General features: G+C 40.7%; 1 protein-coding gene across 1 annotated transcript; it reads left to right on the top strand.

Annotated features, from left to right (window-relative positions):
- Window positions 1-11,247: 11,247 nt before the first annotated feature.
- Window positions 11,248-18,015, top strand: LOC101888831 (collagen alpha-5(IV) chain). Its single transcript, XM_005183968.2, has 2 exons — window positions 11,248-11,318; window positions 11,939-18,015. The coding sequence occupies exons 1-2, from the start codon at window positions 11,277-11,279 to the stop codon at window positions 17,825-17,827; spliced, it is 5,931 nt and encodes a 1,976-aa protein (XP_005184025.2). The 5' UTR covers window positions 11,248-11,276; the 3' UTR covers window positions 17,828-18,015.
- The last annotated feature ends 1,873 nt before the right edge of the window (window positions 18,016-19,888 follow it).

Genomic DNA, 19,888 nt, shown 5'->3' with positions numbered 1-19,888 from the left:
AATAAATTGAGAAAGTTATGATGAGGAATTATTGCCAATATATGTAACCGTTACACTAAATATAAAAAGCATCGTTTGCATGGACACGTGTGACTTTACATTTGTCTAAGACTGGCTGTTCGAAATCGGAACATTTATCTGAACTAATTTTTGCCATCAGTGGGCCCAATTTACCTTAAAAAAGATTTTTTTCTTAGAACAAAATGAGATAAAACCTTTAAAATATTAAGAGTTTTATTATTCATGTAGTGAATATCGAATTTCATATTGGTTTAGAATATTAGAAATTGTTTAACCTTGATGGAGTACGAATAATTTATCGTAAATTTTTTGGGCAAAATTAATTTTATATATAGAAAACTCAAATAAATCCATCAATTCGGCTGAAGAATTAATATATTTAAATACGCAAGACAATAAAATGCCATGTAGTCTAGACCTTATGTTAGGCAGATAACATTCCCATACTCCACCATTATTTAAATAAATAAATTAAATGTTTACATATACATATATGTAGGCATACAAGTATTTTAAGTTTTTTGCTGTTTGCCATGGCATTAATTATTTTATATTTATACTTTAACATATGTTTTCTTTAAAAACAAGATAACATTTCGTTTCTAATCTCCTTAACATAATGTAATGGCGTCTAGAATGCAGATGTTTTCAAGGGGGATTAAATGAAGCTTTCCTATTTTATTTCCTAGGAATATTTCTTAAAATATTATTTTATAATGGAAACGTTTTTTGTTTTTGCGACAGTGAAAATATTTTTGACGACATCAAATTAGTTTATCTACATATGTGATGATTCATATGTTAGTAATTTATGATACGGTAATATTTTTCAAACGGGTGCCAACTTCTTGAGCGTTGTTGGTAATTTGAGAAATTTGGGACTTCATTTTAGTACCTCCGTCACGGTAAATAATGAAGATATGTTATCTGCTAATGACACCCAAAAGAAGTCGTATAAAAAAGTTGGTAGCCGTTTATGATGTTTTATGAAATATATTTACTACTAATTTAATATATTAGAACTTACACCGCAACACAAAGAAAATGAACTAAAAAGAGCTAAAGAGTTGCTTCGCTTGGCCGAAAGTGGTAAACTGCCGAATTTGGTTTTCTCCGATGAGAAAATATTCGTTGCCCAGCAGTTTTTAAACAAACAAAATTATGGTGTTTATTTTCCAAAGAGGTCAGCTGAAAATGTGCACCATCGGTTGGCCACCCGGGTGGCTCTTTCCGACATCTTTCATTCAATAAAATTAAAAAATGTAAAAATTATTTATAGTATATGATAGATCCTTTTTATATCCTCCAAAACACATAGCGAATAATTAATCAAAATTTGAACATTTTGTGGGGAAGTACAAGAAGGAGTGAGCCGATGAATTCTATAATCATTTCAAATCTCAGGATACCAAGTTTAAAAAGAATTTTTGACATATTTCGAAAATTATAATAGATATAAATATTGATAATTGGAACCCCGACCAATATCTATCATCTTCACTCCAGATCTTGTCTTAATAAAAATATTGGGATGTACGACATTTGAAGGGATTCGGAATTTTACTATGCGTGTATATGCATTTTGGTAATTCAAAATTTTGACACATTGTGTGAGAGGTACCAGAAAAAGTGGACCGATATATTCCATCTTGACGCCAGGTCTTGTGTTGGCACCGTTGTGGGGTAAGCACCAGGAGGAGTGCTCGGATATATTTCATCTTTACACCAGATTATGTGTTGATAGAAATACTGTGATGTGCGGAAACTTAAGGGAATCGGATGCTAATTTCGTATTTAATAAGAGTTATATTTATTCCAAATTTTGACCATTTATGTGGAAAATGCATATTGGGAGGTACATTTTCCATTTTCACAACTGACCTAGAACTGATACAAATATTGGGAGTTTCAAAGTTTGCACAAAATTGGATGATCCGTTCTTGTTGTATTTTTTATGAAAATGCTGACCTTTTGTGGGGGGGGGGGGGGGATACCAGAATGAGTGGACCGATATTGCCCATCTCCTAACTCGATCTAAGTTTGACAATAATATGACGATGAGTTTAGATCAAATCGGAAACTTCCTTCGAGGGTTATCGTGCGCAACAGCCAGACAGACGAACGGACATCCCTAGATCGACTCCAAATGTCCTGAAATGCATTTGGTCCAAAGAGACGTAGAGTCTTAAACAGTTATTTCAATGAGGCACATTTTGGCCGTATCAAATGATATATAGCCTATGTGGCCATATTGTTAAGGGTATAATTTACAAATTTGTCTTGGACAAACTGAATGAGCTAGAGATATCAAATGAGAGTCATTGATGGATTGCAGAATTCTGAAAAGGTTTCTGAAAATTCGAACTGTGAGGTTACGCAAAATTCTAAAATAAACCCATTTGATAACTTGTGAACGCACCGAGCTAAAAACTTGAGATTTGGTACGGGAATGAAGGTAGGAAAATAAGTTTGATGTATTTGACATTTTTGAATTTTGGTGAAGGTATTGGGTGAAGGGATAGTGCTGGAAACCTTACATTTTATATTGACGTCCCTGTAGGTATCTGGGATTGAGATATGACGGTGTTTTTGGAAATTTGTGTTACAATTGTACAAAAAGAACCAAACAGTACTATATTTGGTAATGGGTGAAGGAATAGAGCTGATATCCAGAAATTAGTAATGGGGGAAATTTAAGAGCTGAAGTGTTGAAGTTTGACGTTGATGACTCTGTTGTTATCTGGGACTTAGATATGTAGGTGGTTTTGGAAAAATGTACTATAATTTTACAAAAGTATTGGTATTGGATGAAGGGAAAGAGCTGCAATCCTAAAATTTGATATACTGTAGGTGTCTGTAGTTGGGAGAAGAAGGCGATTTTGGGAATGCATATAATTTGAAAATTCTACATCATGTGCTGCTCGGTATTGGGATAGAGAAGGTATTCTGAAATTTTAATCAATGGTACTGTTGATGTCTAGGTTAGAGAAAAGGTGGTGGTTTTGGTATCCGTAGCATAACTGTACGAAAAGTGTGGTGAAAAATTTGGATTGGGTCTTAGGATGGAGCTGGAATTCTGAAATTTTTGATATGGAGGCCACTGTTGGTAATTAATTTTGAGAGTAGGACATGGATTTGAGAATGCGTAAAAAGTACTAAATGGTACTAATTTCTCCTTTGAGTGAAAAGACAATATTTTATTCTGGGGTTTACATATAGAAACTTTGAAATAGTTTTGGATAGAAAAATTGGATGTGGGTCCTTTGTGTAATGGTTTTACTAACATCATCCTCGGTATACTTCCAAATGACAGATTTTAAGTCTTTTTGATGAAAAGGTAAACATTTTTCTATTATTCTTGCCGACAAAGGAAAACTGGAATAACACATAAAACTTTGAAAGTCGTAACATTTAGAACGATGTATTAAGTGTTGATTAAAAAATTTTGTCAAACTGGAAAAAAATGTGAATTTAGAGTACTGAAAAGGTCTGTTGGAACGAATTTAAAATATTAAGGTGGACTTTTCGCTGACGAAGTAGCGGACACTTGATAGTATTATTTACGATTTTACCCACTTTTATATCACATGATCGAACTTTGTGCTCGTGCCAGTGTTGAGTGATGCCGATCCACATTAAAATAATGCTACCGTCTGTTTTTGGCAAACATATGTTACCCCTGTCTAGCCTTTTCAGTTACACAAACTTTGTTTTTGCCCAAATAGATAACGTTTTTCCACACGACTGTTATTTGCATAGAACTATTAATTTTGTCGTCCACCTCTTAGCATTTTATCAACGCACAATAAAAAAAAACAACAAAAAAGCCTTCTAGAAGAGAGCGATACAGATAAACAAAAGTAATTGCTCATATGATGTACTGCAGTGGTGATAAAATATGCAGATCTATTTTCTAATTGCTTTCAAAAGTGACGTTTACACTTTAATAAGCATTTCCGGAGGAAATGCGAATGTTGAAACATTTCTCACAACAATAAACACACCTTTCACTTTTATCAGACACGAAAGCCATAGCACGAATGACTGATGATTCATAATTATGAGGATGCAAAATTTCTTGCAACCGGCACTTAAATCTACAGATTAAGCTACTGTTGTTTACCCACGCATTTCGAACGTTTTTTCGGTAAGGTTAGGAAAATTTGTTCACCTTATCGCTTAATAATGAATAATCAAAAACCATAAGAGGTAAATAAACAAATTATCTTATCGAATGATAAAATATGAGAATATGTGATTTAGCAAAAAATAAAATTATTTTAAAATAAACTATTTTTATGTGTATTAGGGTATTCTTAGTAGAAAACTATGAATATATTCAGACCAAGAAAACGTTGTTCATTTTAACAATGCACTGATCACGTATTTGTAAATGATGATTTTAAACTCCTAGCTGCCTCACTTTTGAAAAACTACATATATAAAATAATTTTATATAACAAAACCAGATGCCACACTACCATACAAATAATGTTATATTTTAAATTTTTGTGACAGATATAGTTGAGGCAGAAATTTTGCCACTTCATTTATTCGCCGCAATATCATAAATTTAGTGCGTTCGCAAATACTTGGACATCTTTCTTTATAAATAGCAGAAATCCACAAGTAGAGTTTCCAAATTGTTTTAAAAACCAAGATTCTTCTTCTATGAAAATATAAAAATGAAAAATAGTTGCCTTGTAATATTTATACCCTACTACACTATGTGTGAGGGTATTATATGTTTAATTGGCCAAAAAGTTTGTAACACAGCGAAGTATGGCTCCTAGGCGCAAGATGATACATGTCGATTTTCCTTTCGCACTGAGCTGAGATGATCTAACTATGTGTGTCCGTCCACCCACTCATACTATTAGTAATCGCTCTACAGGTTACAGTTATAACTCAATCCTCACGAAATCAAGTAGGGAGTAAGGCTCAGGGTCGGGATAGAAGCCATATTGTTTTGTATATATTCGGGATTGTAATATATCAAAAAAAAAAAAAAAAAACACTAAGGAAAGCTCAAAAGTCGGGCGGGGCCGACTATATGATACCCTACACCACTATGCATATTAAGTAGAGCTCTCGTAAAAAGGTTTATACAGGCCATTTCAGAGCTCTATGAGATATTTGGTACAAAATCAAAATCTATCTAATTCTATCGTGCATTTTACGAACTATAGCTATCTCTGAACCGGGTTTCTCCAAATTTGACGTATTAGCTTCTAATTTCGGTTATGTACGAAAATTCAGGTGATTTGGGCTGATATTGACCATTTAGTGCACATTTAACCCGAAATCGGATGAAGATATATATGGGAGCTATATAAAATCTGAACCGATTTCGATAAAATTTAAAACAGCTATTCCTGTGCTCCATCTAATACCTGGTACCAAATATCACGGTTGTGGAGTGAATATTACGAATGTAAGGGACTAAAACACTAAATCGGATGAAACATATATATGGTTGCTATATCTATATCTGAACCGATTTTCACTAAATTTTATATACTTGCTTCTAGGCTGAATTTGGTCCGATGTACTAAAATTCAGTCCATTTGGACTTATATCGGCCATTTGGTGCACAATTAACCCGAAATCGGATGAATATATATATGGGAGCTATATCCAAATCTGAACCGATTTCGATAAAATTACAAACAGCTATTTCTGGGCTGTATCTTATATCTGGTACCAAATATCATTCTTGTGGAGTGCATATTACGAATGTGAGAGGCTTAAACACCAAATCGGATAAAACATATATATGGGAGCTATAGCTGTTTCTGAACCGATTATCTCCAAATTTGTTGTATTTGCTTTAAGGCTAATCTCGGTCACATGTGACAAAATTCGGGCCATTTGGGCTGATATTGGCCATTTGGTGGTCAATTAACCCGAAATCGGATGAAGATATATATGTGAGCTATATCCAAATCTGAACCGATTTCGATAAAATTTAAAACAGCTATTTCTGTGCTCCATCTAATACCTGGTACCAAATATCACGGTTGTGGAGTGCATAGTAGGAATGTAAGGGATAAAGATCAAAGATCAAATCGGATGAAAGATATATATGGGAGCTATAGCTATATCTGAACCGATTGTCTCCAAATTTGATATACTTGCTTCTAGGCCGAACTCGGTTGGGTGTGCCAAAATTCAGGTAATTTGGACTGATAGTGGACATTTGGTGCACATTTAACCCGAAATCGGATGAAGATATATATGGGAGCTATATCTAAATTTGATCCGATTCTCACCAATTTCAATAGGGTTCGTCCTTGGGCCAAAAAAATATTGTTTGGAAAATTTCATCTCAATCGGATAATAAATGCGACCTGCATTTTGTTCACAAGAATACATGGACAGACGGACTGACATGCATAAATCGACTCAGAAAGTGATTCTATGAAGGTTCTCAAAAGTAACTATGGGTCTATCTCGTTTCCTTCTCCACGTTACAAACAAATGCACAAAGACATAATACCCTTACCACTATGTGGTGTAGGGTATAAAAAAAATAAATAAATAAATAAAATAATAATAAATAAAGAAAGCTCGATTATTTTTTGGGGCATTTATCTCAAAATCTTATGTAAACTCCAGGACTTTATAAATATAAAAACAGTCGACTTTATTATACCCAATACCACTATGAATACATACATACGTACAGAGTGAGTTGAAAAAAACTGCAACCAACTTCAGACTGCTGTCATTTCTAATCCACTCGTCCGACAGCTGTTAAAATTATTCCAGTGACAGATCAGTATATTGTTTACAAGCATACAAAGCCATTTTGTTGAGAATTTTAAAGAAAAAATGTATTCGTGATGGAATTAAAGCGTGATAGTGTGATTTCTTTATATTTGGCTGGAAAACCACAAGTAGGTATCGTTAGAGCACTCCACCATTTAAATGTGAATAAATCTTTCGTATCTCGTACCAACGCTCGTTACCGTGATACTGATAGCGTAGCCCGACGTCAAGAAAGTGGACGGAAGAAAACAGCTACATCAGCAGAAATGGTGCGAAAAGTTAAAAAGCGACTTGATCGAAACCCGCGTCGCAGTGGCCGAAATATGTTTCTTGATCTGAATACATCGCAATATTCCATTCGGCAAATATTGAAAAATGAGCTCGGGGTAAAGCCATTGAAATTGCAAAAAGTACAAGAACTTACACCGCAACAGAAAGAAAATAGACTCAAAAGAGCTAAAGAGTTGCTTCGCTTGGCCGAAAGTGGTGAACTGCCGAATGTGGCTTTTTCCGATGAGAAAACATTCGTTGTCCAGCAGTTTGTAAACAACCTGATCGTGTTTACTTGCCAAAGAGGTCAGCTCAAAATGTGCACCTTCGGTTGGCCACCAGAACTCAAGCGCCGGCATAACAGCCGATGATCGCTCTCCGCTTGTATTAATCGACCGTGGCATCAGAATAAATGCCGAATATTATCGCGAAAATATTCTGAAGTGTGTATTAAAACCTTGGGCACGTAAACATTTTGGCCGCAGACCTTGGACATTCCAACATGACTCAGCACCATTGCACTCAGCAAATGCGTTAAATTGCACTTAAAAAATGAGGTTTCTCGCTTCATTTCCAGCCACAATGGCCACCAAAATCTCCGGATACCAATCCGTTGGACTACTATGTCTGGAGTATTTTTGAAAGCCAGGTTGGCACTGAAAAATACCAAACTGTCGATAACCTCAAGCAAGCTCTTCGCCGGGAATGGGCCAAAATACCGCAGGCAACATATGGGTAGCGTGTGACGATTTCATTGGCCGTTTGAAGGCAATAATTCGTACCAAAAGTGACCAATTCGAACAAATCTAATCGTTTGACTTTGTTGCAGCTTTTTTTATCTCACCCTATATTTGAAGATTTAAAATGGACCAGAGACCATTTCGAACTACAAATACCGAATTTTAAAGAAATCTATTAGAAAATGTGGCTCAAGTCTTTATAACACAGAATTTCCTAAGATACTGGAGTATTTAGAGTATGTCCTGCCAGCGGGGGTAGAACTCATTACAAACACTTCATAGCAAATTTGGAACGATTCGTGGAAAAAAGGCCGAATACCGGAAGTTATCGTTATATGATGGCTATATGAACAATTGCGCCGAGAAATTTTATTGTACCCTCAGCCCTATGGCTACAGAGGGTATATATCATTTGATACGTCAAAGCGTGTCTCATCGAAATAACTGTCTGACTGGTGCGCAGGATAATTCTCGAAGTATCAGGCTTGATCCAAACTCGGTACATTGTAATATTATTGCCAAACTTAGATCGATTTCGGAGATTGGCAATATTTGTCCACTGCTTCTGGTACCTCCCCCACAAAATGTCAAAATTTCAAAGAATATAATTTACTGCACAGAAAGAGAAAGGATAATCCGATTTTTGCATATCCTATATTTGCATCAGTGATATATTAGGTGCGAAAATGGACAATATCGGCCAACGTCGTCTGGTACCTCCCTCACAAAGGGTCAAAATGTGGAATAATATTACTACCATAAAATGCAAAATAAGCATTCTATTCTTCTCAAATTTCGTACACTCCAATATTTTTACTAAGACAAGATCTGTCAAGATTCAAAGTCAAAGCGGTCAAGATTTTGAATAACCATGAAGCTTATAAAACGCGAAATGAGCATCCGATTATTTTCAAACTCGGCACATATCAATATTTCTATCAATGAAGATCAGGTGTGAAAATGGTATATGTAAGGTCATTCCTTCTGGACAATTCTGGACCCGCAACGGGTAAATTTTTTTATACTCTCCACCTTAAAAAGGAGGTTATATTAACTTTGCCATTCCGTTTGTAACACCCATAAATATTCGTTGTAGACCCCATACCTCATATCATGATCAGCATAAAATTCTAAGTCGATGTAACGATGTCCGTCTGTCTGTCGAAATCACGATGCAGCCCACATTATTTGACGTAGAGCTTCAAAATTTGGCAAAACAATTTGTATTATGTCTAGAATGGTTGGTATTGAAAATAAGATATATCGGTCCATGTTTTTGTATGGCCACCATATAACGATACCTCCCGACATTCGGTATTTCGATGATATTAGCGACATTATTCACCGAAATTGTTTCAAAATTGGTACTTAAAGTTCGTAACGGATACTACAGCCTGTGACAGAAAATTGTCAGTGCAGGTCCACGTCTTCGTATAACACTCATATAACGGTACCTCCCGATATTCGGTATTTTGATGATTTTAGCGAAATTGTTTTAAATTTGGTATTTGAAGTTCGTAATGGATACTACAGCCTATGACAGAAACTTTTCTGTGCAGGTTCACGTCCGAACTTACTGCTTTTTATGTTGTTAGCATTACTTTCATAATCTGCTTGGTCTTCCCTGTAATTATTGAAAAAAACCTATTTTGCCGCAAAATGTAACCAAATCCTTATTTCAGCCTATATCATGTTTATAAATGAACATAGACAGACAGACGCACGCACATACCAAGATAGTCGAAATATGATCATAAATCACGGGTCTGGGAGTTTTTAAGAGCGGACTTTTTTATATATTTATATTTTATGAGTCACTATCTAATGATATTTATATCGGCCATAATCAAGGACACAACGGTTTAGATCCCATGTGGTTTCTAGTGAATTAAAACTGGGAGCTTATTTGCTGCTCGAGGCGCTTGATAACTCCCCAAAGAGGCTAAACTTTTCTCATCGCAATTTTTATACCCTCCACCAAACATAGTATGGAGGGTATATAAAGTTCGTCATTCCGTTTGTAGCTCATCGAAATAATCATTTTAGACCCAACAAAGTATATAATATATATTCTTGATCTGCGTAAAATTCTAAGACGATTTAGCCCTGTCCGTCCGTCTGTTGTAATCACGCTACACTCTAAACGAATTAAGACAGGAAGCTATAATTTTGCACAGATCTCTTTTTTGTCTGCAGGCAGATCAAGCTCGAAGATGAGCTATATCGGTCCACGATATCGTATAGCTCCATATAACGGTACCCCACCGATATTCGGTATTTTGATGATTTTACCCACAGTTTTCAACGGAATTGTCTGAAAATCCACAATCCTTGTGGGTACTTTATACCTCGGAAGAGAATTGTGTATATAGGTCACGATATCGTATATCCCCCATATAACTGTACCCCCAATATTCGGTATTTTGATGATTTTATCCACATTTTTAAAGGGAATTTTCTGATAATCCGCACAAGGAGTTCTTTGTGAGTACTTTACTTCCTGAAAGAGAGTTGTCTATATATGTCCACGATATCGTATATCCCCCACATAACGGTACCCTCCAATATTCGGTATTTTGATGATTTCACACACATATTTCAATGGAATTGTCTGATATTCCACACAATGCGTTCTTTGTGAGCACTTTACCCCCTGACATAGAGTTCTCTATATAGGTTACCGATATCGTATAGCCCCCATATAACGGTACCCCCCGATATTCGGCATTTTGATGATTTCAGCTATATTTTCCAATTGTATTGTCTGAAAATACACACAAGGAGTTCTTTGTGAGCACTTTAATACCTGAAAGGTATTTGTCTATATAGGTCCACAATATCTTATATCCCCCATATAACGGTACCCCCGATATTCAGGCTTTTGATGATTTTAGCCACATTTCCCAATGTAATTATCAGAAAATCCACACAAGGAGGAAAATCCCCCCATATATCGGCACCTTCCGATATTAGATATTTTAAAGATTTTAACAGAATTTTCAATGTATTTTATTTTTTTGAAAAATTTCTAATTCGTTCCAAATGGTGGAGGGTATTCAAAGTTCGGCCCGGGCGAACTTACTGCTTTTTTACTTGTTATATCAAAGTTAGATCAAGTTTGATGTGGGTAATTAGTCCCGCTCCTCCTCCTCCCCCCACAAAGAGTCAACATTTCGAACAATCATCATTTCCAAACAATTCTAATTTACTCCCTATATTTGTAAGTATTTCAAAAACATAGCATTGGCAACCCTATGACATCCTATTTTACCAATCTTAAAATGCGAGTATTTACTTTTAATGCAAAAAATGATAACAACTATCTTGAGATATCATCTCAAGATAACATGAGATAATGGAGCAAAAAAAAGAAATGTAAACATCATCTGCGGATGTTGATAAGAAATTTCGCATAAATAGCCCAGGCACAATTGATACAGATATAGTAACGATTTACTTTTCGAACCAAAAACGATGACAACGAAAGATATATCAAAATTATTCCTACTGCTTGTGGTAATTAAAACAACAAATAAAAACATCCTCTTATAAGAGAAAACCCCAGAGAGGCTATAAAAGAGAAAATCCCAGACTGTGAAAATTTATAGCAAAAAAATCCAAGTGATTTGTGCAATTTCAATTCAAAGAACAAAAATCAGTTTTCAAAGAACAAAAATCAGTTTTCCAAAAATATATTTAAAAAAATAAAATAAAATCAATGCTTCACTATCATTGGATATATCTAGTGTGTAATTTTGAAAAATGTGCCAAATATTAACGACGAAATCTCCGATAGCTCAAAAAAGTTATTGAATTATACAATTTAAAAATAAAAAAAAAAAAATTAGCACCAAAAAGTCGTTGATTGTGCCCACAACTAACAACAATAATTTTTCATTGTCAAGTTACCGGGATTACTGTTAATATGGATATCGATAAGATCACTAAATGCAGATGCAATCAACAATCGTACAAGTGATGTAACTTTATGATATATCCGCACGTATCACTTTATAACCTGCACCAATGAAGAATTACTTAATGCACCAAAAAATATTTAACAATTGAAAAACATACTCATTTACCCAAAAATCACTCAAACTAATATTAAATTTTACTTCTTCAAACATTTATAGCTGTCGGCACTGGCCAGTACCCAAGAAATTGTGGAAAATGTTCCGTCTGACAATGCCGCTCAAGGAGGTCTTAATGGTATCAACTGCAATGGCAAGAGCGCAGTCTGCGTAGGTCCTCTGATGTACAAGGATTGTGTGGCCGCAGTCGATGGTCAAACGTACGCTTCTGGCGGTGCCAAGAAATGTCCGGCCAATTCACGTTGCATAAATGATGGCGTTGAAGTTTGTGTACCCATTCGAACATCAACAGAAGTTCCATTGGTTGGCAGTGAAAATAGTTCCACAACAACAACAACAACTACACCCATTCCCACCAGTGGCCCAAGCAGGTATCCGGCTTTGCCTGTAGAATCTTCAGCCGCACCAGAGGCATCCACTACTGAAGGTCTACCCGTTGTATCTTCTACTGTAACGGCTCCCGTTGTTACACCTGAGGCTCCCATCGAAACGACCACAGCTGGTGTTGTTGTCCCCGAAGTACCTGTTGAAACTACTCTGGCTCCTGTTGATCCATCGCTGCCCATTGAAACAACAGTTGCTCCTGAAGTTCCCATTGAGACTACAGCTGCACCGCTAGATCCTTCATTGCCAGCTGAAACTACTGTCGCTCCGGTTGTACCCAGTTCAACAAATGCTCCTATTGATCCAAATTTGCCCACACTAACAACCACCGAAGTACCAATTGATCAGCCCACACTTGCTCCTACTGATCCGACCGTTCCTGTCGATCCTATCGTTCCAGTGGATCCGGAAACAACAACACAGGGTAGTGTACAGGAAACTACCTTACCTTCAGTTAATCCAACATCAGTGCCCGTTGATCCCAATCCTGTTGATCCGAATGCACCAATTGATCCCAACGCACCAGTCGACCCCAATTTACCTGTCGATCCCAATGCCCCAATCGATCCTAATGCACCAGTCGATCCCAATGCTCCGGCCGATCCTAATGCACCCGTTGATCCTAACGCACCTGTAGATCCAAATGCTCCGGTTGATCCTAACGCACCAGTCGACCCCAATGCTCCGGTCGATCCTAATGCACCCGTTGATCCTAACGCACCTGTAAATCCAAATGTTCCGGTTGATCCAAACGCACCAGTCGACCCCAATGCACCAGTAGATCCAAATGTCCCAGTTGATCCAACAGCACCAGTATTTCCAACAGAACCAACAGGAACCGTCGATCCCACTGCACCAGTTGATCCCAATGCTCCAGTAGATCCAACAGCACCAGTATTTCCGACTGAACCTACCGGAACTGCTGATCCAAATGCGCCTGTTGATCCTAATGCGCCATTAGATCCTAATGCTCCAGTCGATCCAAATGCACCCGTTGACCCTAACGCACCTGTCGATCCCAATGCACCAGTCGACCCTAATGCTCCAGTCGATCCAAATGCACCCGTTGACCCTAACGCACCTGTCGATCCCAATGCACCAGTCGATCCTAACGCACCAGTCGATCCCAACGCACCAGTCGACCCCAATGCCCCGGTCGACCCCAATGCCCCGGTCGACCCCAATGCCCCGGTCGACCCCAATGCTCCTGTCGATCCTAATGCGCCAGTAGATCCCAACGCACCAGTCGATCCTAATGCCCCTGTTGATCCTAACGCTCCTGTCGATCCCAATGCTCCAGTCGACCCCAATGCTCCTGTCGACCCTAATGCGCCAGTGGATCCCAATGCCCCTGTCGATCCTAACGCACCAGTCGACCCAAGTGCCCCCGTTGACCCAAATGTACCAGTGGATCCCAATACACCTGTAGATCCCAATGTTCCAGTTGATCCTACTGCGCCAGTATTACCTACAGAACCAACAGGAACCGTCAATCCCACTGCACCAATTGATCCCAATGCTCCAGTAGATCCAACAGCACCAGTATTTCCGACTGAACCTACCGCAACTGGTGATCCAAATGCACCTGTTGATCCCAATGCACCAGTCGACCCTAATGCTCCAGTCGATCCAAATGCCCCCGTTGACCCTAACGCACCTGTCGATCCCAATGCACCAGTCGACCCTAATGCTCCAGTCGATCCAAATGCCCCCGTTGACCCTAACGCACCTGTCGATCCCAATGCACCAGTCGACCCTAATGCTCCAGTCGACCCCAATACACCAGTCGATCCTAACGCACCAGTGGACCCTAACGCCCCTGTCGATCCCAATACACCCGTCGATCCTAACGCACCAGTCGATCCCAATGCTCCTGTCGATCCAAACGCACCTGTGGACCCTAACGCTCCTGTCGATCCCAACGCACCAGTCGATCCTAACGCACCAGTTGACCCTAATGCTCCAGTAGATCCCAACGCACCAGTTGATCCTAGTGCACCAGTAGATCCCAATGCACCTGTCGACCCAAATGCACCAGTCGATCCTACAGCACCAGTATTTCCGACAGAACCAACCGGAACTATTGATCCAAATGCACCAGTCGATCCCAATGCACCTGTCGACCCAAATGCACCAGTCGATCCCAACGCACCCGTCGACCCTAATGCGCCAGTTGATCCTAACGCACCAGTCGATCCCAACGCACCAGTAGATCCCAATACCCCTGTCGACCCCAATGCACCAGTAGATCCCAACGCACCCGTCGACCCTAACGCTCCTGTCGATCCTAATGCACCAGTAGATCCCAACGCACCAGTCGACCCTACTGCGCCGGTTGATCCTAACGCACCAGTTGATCCCAATTCCCCAGTGGACCCCAATGTTCCAGTCGATCCTACAGCACCAGTATATCCGACAGAACCAACCGGAACAGTTGATCCAAATGCACCAGTCGACCCCAATGCACCTGTCGATCCCAACGCACCAATAGATCCCAATACCCCCGTCGACCCTAATGCACCAGTCGATCCCAACGCACCCGTCGATCCTAATGCTCCTGTCGACCCTAATGCTCCAGTCGACCCCAATACACCAGTCGATCCTAACGCACCAGTCGATCCCAATGCTCCTGTCGATCCAAACGCACCTGTGGACCCTAACGCTCCTGTCGATCCTAACGCACCAGTTGACCCTAATGCTCCTGTCGATCCCAACGCACCAGTCGATCCTAACGCACCAGTTGACCCTAATGCTCCTGTCGATCCCAATGCCCCTGTCGATCCTAACGCACCAGTCGACCCCAACTCACCTGTCGACCCCAATGCCCCAGTCGACCCTAACGCTCCTGTCGATCCTAATGTACCAGTAGATCCCAACGCACCCGTCGACCCTAATGCGCCAGTTGATCCTAACGCACCAGTTGATCCCAATGCCCCGGTCGACCCCAATGCTCCTGTCGATCCTAATGCGCCAGTAGATCCCAACGCACCTGTCGATCCCAACGCACCCGTCGATCCTAATGCTCCTGTCGACCCTAATGCTCCAGTCGACCCCAATACACCAGTCGATCCTAACGCACCAGTCGATCCCAATGCTCCTGTCGATCCAAACGCACCTGTGGACCCTAACGCTCCTGTCGATCCTAACGCACCAGTTGACCCTAATGCTCCTGTCGATCCCAACGCACCAGTCGATCCTAACGCACCAGTTGACCCTAATGCTCCTGTCGATCCCAATGCCCCTGTCGATCCTAACGCACCAGTCGACCCCAACTCACCTGTCGACCCCAATGCCCCAGTCGACCCTAACGCTCCTGTCGATCCTAATGTACCAGTAGATCCCAACGCACCCGTCGACCCTAATGCGCCAGTTGATCCTAACGCACCAGTTGATCCCAATGCCCCGGTCGACCCCAATGCTCCTGTCGATCCTAATGCGCCAGTAGATCCCAACGCACCAGTCGATCCCAACGCACCAGTCGATCCTAATGCCCCTGTCGATCCTAACGCACCTGTCGACCCCAATGCTCCTGTCGACCCTAATGCGCCAGTTGATCCTAACGCACCAGTTGATCCCAATGCCCCAGTCGACCCCAATGCTCCTGTCGATCCTAATGCACCGAACGCACCAGTCGATCCTAATGCCCCTGTTGATCCTAACGCTCCTGTCGATCCCAATGCCCCTGTCGATCCTAACGCACCTGTCGACCCCAACGCACCTGTCGACCCCAACGCCCCGGTCGACCCTAACGTTCCTGTCGATCCTAATGCACCAGTAGATCCCAACGCACCCGTCGACCCTAATGCGCCAGTAGATCCTAACGCACCAGTTGATCCCAATGCCCCGGTCGACCCCAATGCTCCTGTCGATCCTAATGCACCAGTAGATCCCAACGCACCAGTCGATCCGAACGCACCAGTCGATCCTAATGCCCCTGTCGATCCTAACGCACCTGTCGACCCCAATGCCCCAGTCGACCCTAACGCTCCTGTCGATCCTAATGTACCAGTTGATCCCAACGCACCCGTCGACCCTAACGCACCTGTCGACCCCAATGCCCCAGTCGACCCCAATGCTCCTGTCGACCCAAATGCGCCAGTAGATCCTAACGCACCTGTCGACCCTAACGCTCCTGTCGATCCTAATGCACCAGTGGATCCTAACGCACCCGTCGATCCGAACGCACCAGTCGATCCTAACGCACCAGTCGACCCCAACGCACCTGTCGACCCCAATGCTCCTGTCGACCCTAATGCGCCAGTAGATCCCAATGCCCCTGTCGATCCTAACGCACCAGTCGATCCCAACGCACCAGTCGACCCCAATGCCCCGGTCGACCCCAATGCACCAGTCGACCCAAATGCGCCAGTAGATCCCAACGCACCAGTCGATCCCAATGCCCCTGTCGATCCTAATGCACCAGTCGACCCAAATGCGCCAGTAGATCCCAACGCACCAGTCGATCCCAATGCCCCTGTCGATCCTAACGCACCAGTCGATCCCAACGCACCAGTCGACCCTAATGCCCCAGTCGACCCTAATGCCCCGGTCGACCCCAATGCTCCTGTCGACCCTAATGCGCCAGTCGACCCTAACGCTCCTGTCGATCCTAATACGCCAGTAGATTCCAATGCCCCTGTCGATCCTAACGCACCAGTCTATCCCAACGCACCAGTCGACCCCAATGCCCCGGTCGACCCCAATGCTCCTGTCGATCCTAATGCGCCAGTAGATCCCAACGCACCAGTCGATCCTAATGCCCCTGTTGATCCTAACGCTCCTGTCGATCCCAATGCTCCAGTCGACCCCAATGCTCCTGTCGACCCTAATGCGCCAGTAGATCCCAATGCCCCTGTCGATCCTAACGCACCAGTCGATCCCAATGTCCCCGTTGATCCTAGCCTACCTGGTGGAGTCGAACACGGACGTCCTGGACGCCCTGAAAAACCTGGTCGTCCCGGTCGACCTGGCCGTCCGAACAGACCAAATTGGCCTAACCATGATTCATCCGCTGAAAATAACTCCAACGAATCGAAACCACACAAGCCCGCATCCAAGGAGGATACATCTGTAGAGGACAAGTCCAAAGAAAAGAACAAGGATAAGGACAATTCGGCTGAAAAGAAACACGACAAGAGCGAAGAGAAAAAACACGACAAGAGCGAAGAGAAGAAAAACGACAAGAGCGAAGAGAAGAAAAACGACAAGAGCGAAGAGAAGAAACACGACAAGAGTGAAGAAAAGAAGCACGACAAGAGTGAAGAGCAGAAGAGTTCCAAGGAGTCCGAACATGATAAAAAGAAGCAGGAGGAAGAAGCCAAGAAGGAGTTGATCAAAAAGATTCTAAAGAAGATCAAGAGCAAGAGATGCGACGAAGACGACGTGTTCCCCGACGTGAAAGACTGCAAGAAATACTATCGTTGTGTCGAGAAATCCAGTCACAACAAGTTCGTTCATCTGCGCTGTGAAGATGATCAACGTTTCGACATTGTCAGCAAGAAGTGTGTAAAGAAGAGCAAGGCCACGTGTTTGCCAAAGGATGAATGAGTTCAGTTCTTAGCACATTACAGTTAAGGATATGCATGCGGTTTCCTTAAATATGTAAATAGATCATTCAAAAAAAAATATTTATTGTAATTAAATTAAACAGTTTTAAACTATTCGAGAGATACCAGCAACAATTTACGAACAAATATCAATTTATTTGAAAATAAAAGCAATTTAAGAAAATAAAATATTTTGCATTCCTTTTTCCTATCGATAGGTTCTGTAGAGGTTTTAGAAGTGTAATTGCAATAAAAAGGAACCCACATTGTTTACACTTCTTAAGTGGTTTTATGGCTCTCGCTGTGCCTTGGGTTCCAGGTTAATATGGAGGTGTTCGATACACAGTCTGGTTGTTTCTCGTTTTACCGATTCCTCTTTTTTTCTCTTACAAACAGCAGTTACAGCCCAATCACAATTCTTTGACGGCAGTTTCAATTTTTTTTACATTTTAACGACAATCAATTTCTACCTATGCACAAAATTGACTCCGACCCGTGGGGGTATAAGAAAATCACAAAAGAATGTTCAGTGAAAACAATTTGTTGACTGACGTCGTTGATTTGGAAACGAAGAAAAAACTCTTTATTGTTTGCACCGTTTGAAAAAAAAATACACCCGGCCAAGTCAAAGAAACCGATTTATCGCAATTTCGTTTCAGCATCACTGAAGCTAATTTCACGCCGAGTAGAAATATTTTCAATTCATAGGCAGGCCGAGGCACATCCAATATTTGTTTAGGAAAATATATGAGATGAATGGGAATTGCTAAAAGAAAAACGAATGTTTCAGATTATTACAAGTGCGGAATGATTTTTATACCCTCCAGCATGCATAGTATGGAAATGTATGTGTATTATTGAACAGAGTAATATTCTAAGACCATTTTGCCCTGTTCGTCCGTCCGTCTGTGCAAATGTTGTAATCACGCTAGACACAAAATGATTTAGTATAGGAACACAGGTCAGTGTTTTGAGTGCAGCCAGGTCAAGTTCGGAGATGGGGTATATCGATCCACAATATCGTATAGTCCCCATACAGCTGTACCCCCCATATTCGGTATTTTGTGGATTTTAGCCACATTTTTCAATGGTATTATCTGAACTTCATATATAAGGAGTTTCTCATATACTCCCTGGAATAGAATTGCCTATATAGGCCTACAATATCGCATAACCCCACACAACGGAACCCCCTATATTCTGTTTTTTTTTGATTTTAGTGGCAGTATTCACCTTTTTTTTTCAAATTTCGCATTTAAAGGTCGTAATGGGTACTATAACCTATGACAGATAATTTTCTATGCAGAACCACGTCTTCGTATAGCCCCCAAATAACGATACCTCCCGATATTCGGTATTTTAATGATTTTAGCGACATTTTAATCGATATTGTTTTTAATTTCGTATTTCAAGTTCCCAGTAGGTACTACCGTCTATAACTGAAAATTGCTCATGCCGGTCCATGTCTTCGTATAGCCCCCATTAAAAGGTTTTCCTATAAACGTTATTTTTCGACGAACTTTTCTTAACATTTTTAAGTTTTTTCCAAACGGTGGAGGGTATTAAAGATTCGAGCCAGCCGCACTTAGCTGCTTGTTTACTTGTTCAGATTGATTTTTCTAAGGAAAAAATTCTTTATAAAAATTTGCAAACAAAAAAAAAAATAAAAAATCCACGCTTATTGACCTAAAGAGAGTCTTCCAAAACTCATTAAAAATCCACGCTCATTGACCTGAAGAGGGTGTTTGTAAACTTCTTAGAAAATGCGCGCCGATTAACCTGAAATGGGACTTTGAAAACTTCTTAAAAATCCATGATTATTGACCTGAAGAGGGTCTTAGAGAACTTCTTAGAAAATCCACACCTACTGGCCTGAAGAGGGTCTTAGAAAACTTCTTAGAAAATCCACACCTACTGGCCTGAAGATGGCCTTTGATAAATTCTAAAAAAAAAAATTCATGCCTATTGCTCTGAATCCATGTCTACTGATAACTTCTTAGAAAATCCACACCATCCATTGATCTGAAAATGGTCCTGAAATAATCTTAAAAAATCCACACCA

Source organism: Musca domestica, unplaced genomic scaffold, assembly GCF_030504385.1.
Source record: "Musca domestica strain aabys unplaced genomic scaffold, Musca_domestica.polishedcontigs.V.1.1 60, whole genome shotgun sequence".
NCBI lineage: Eukaryota > Metazoa > Arthropoda > Insecta > Diptera > Muscidae > Musca > Musca domestica.
The sequence above is the reverse complement of the archived record's forward strand: the minus strand, read 5'-3'. Positions and strand labels throughout refer to the sequence as shown.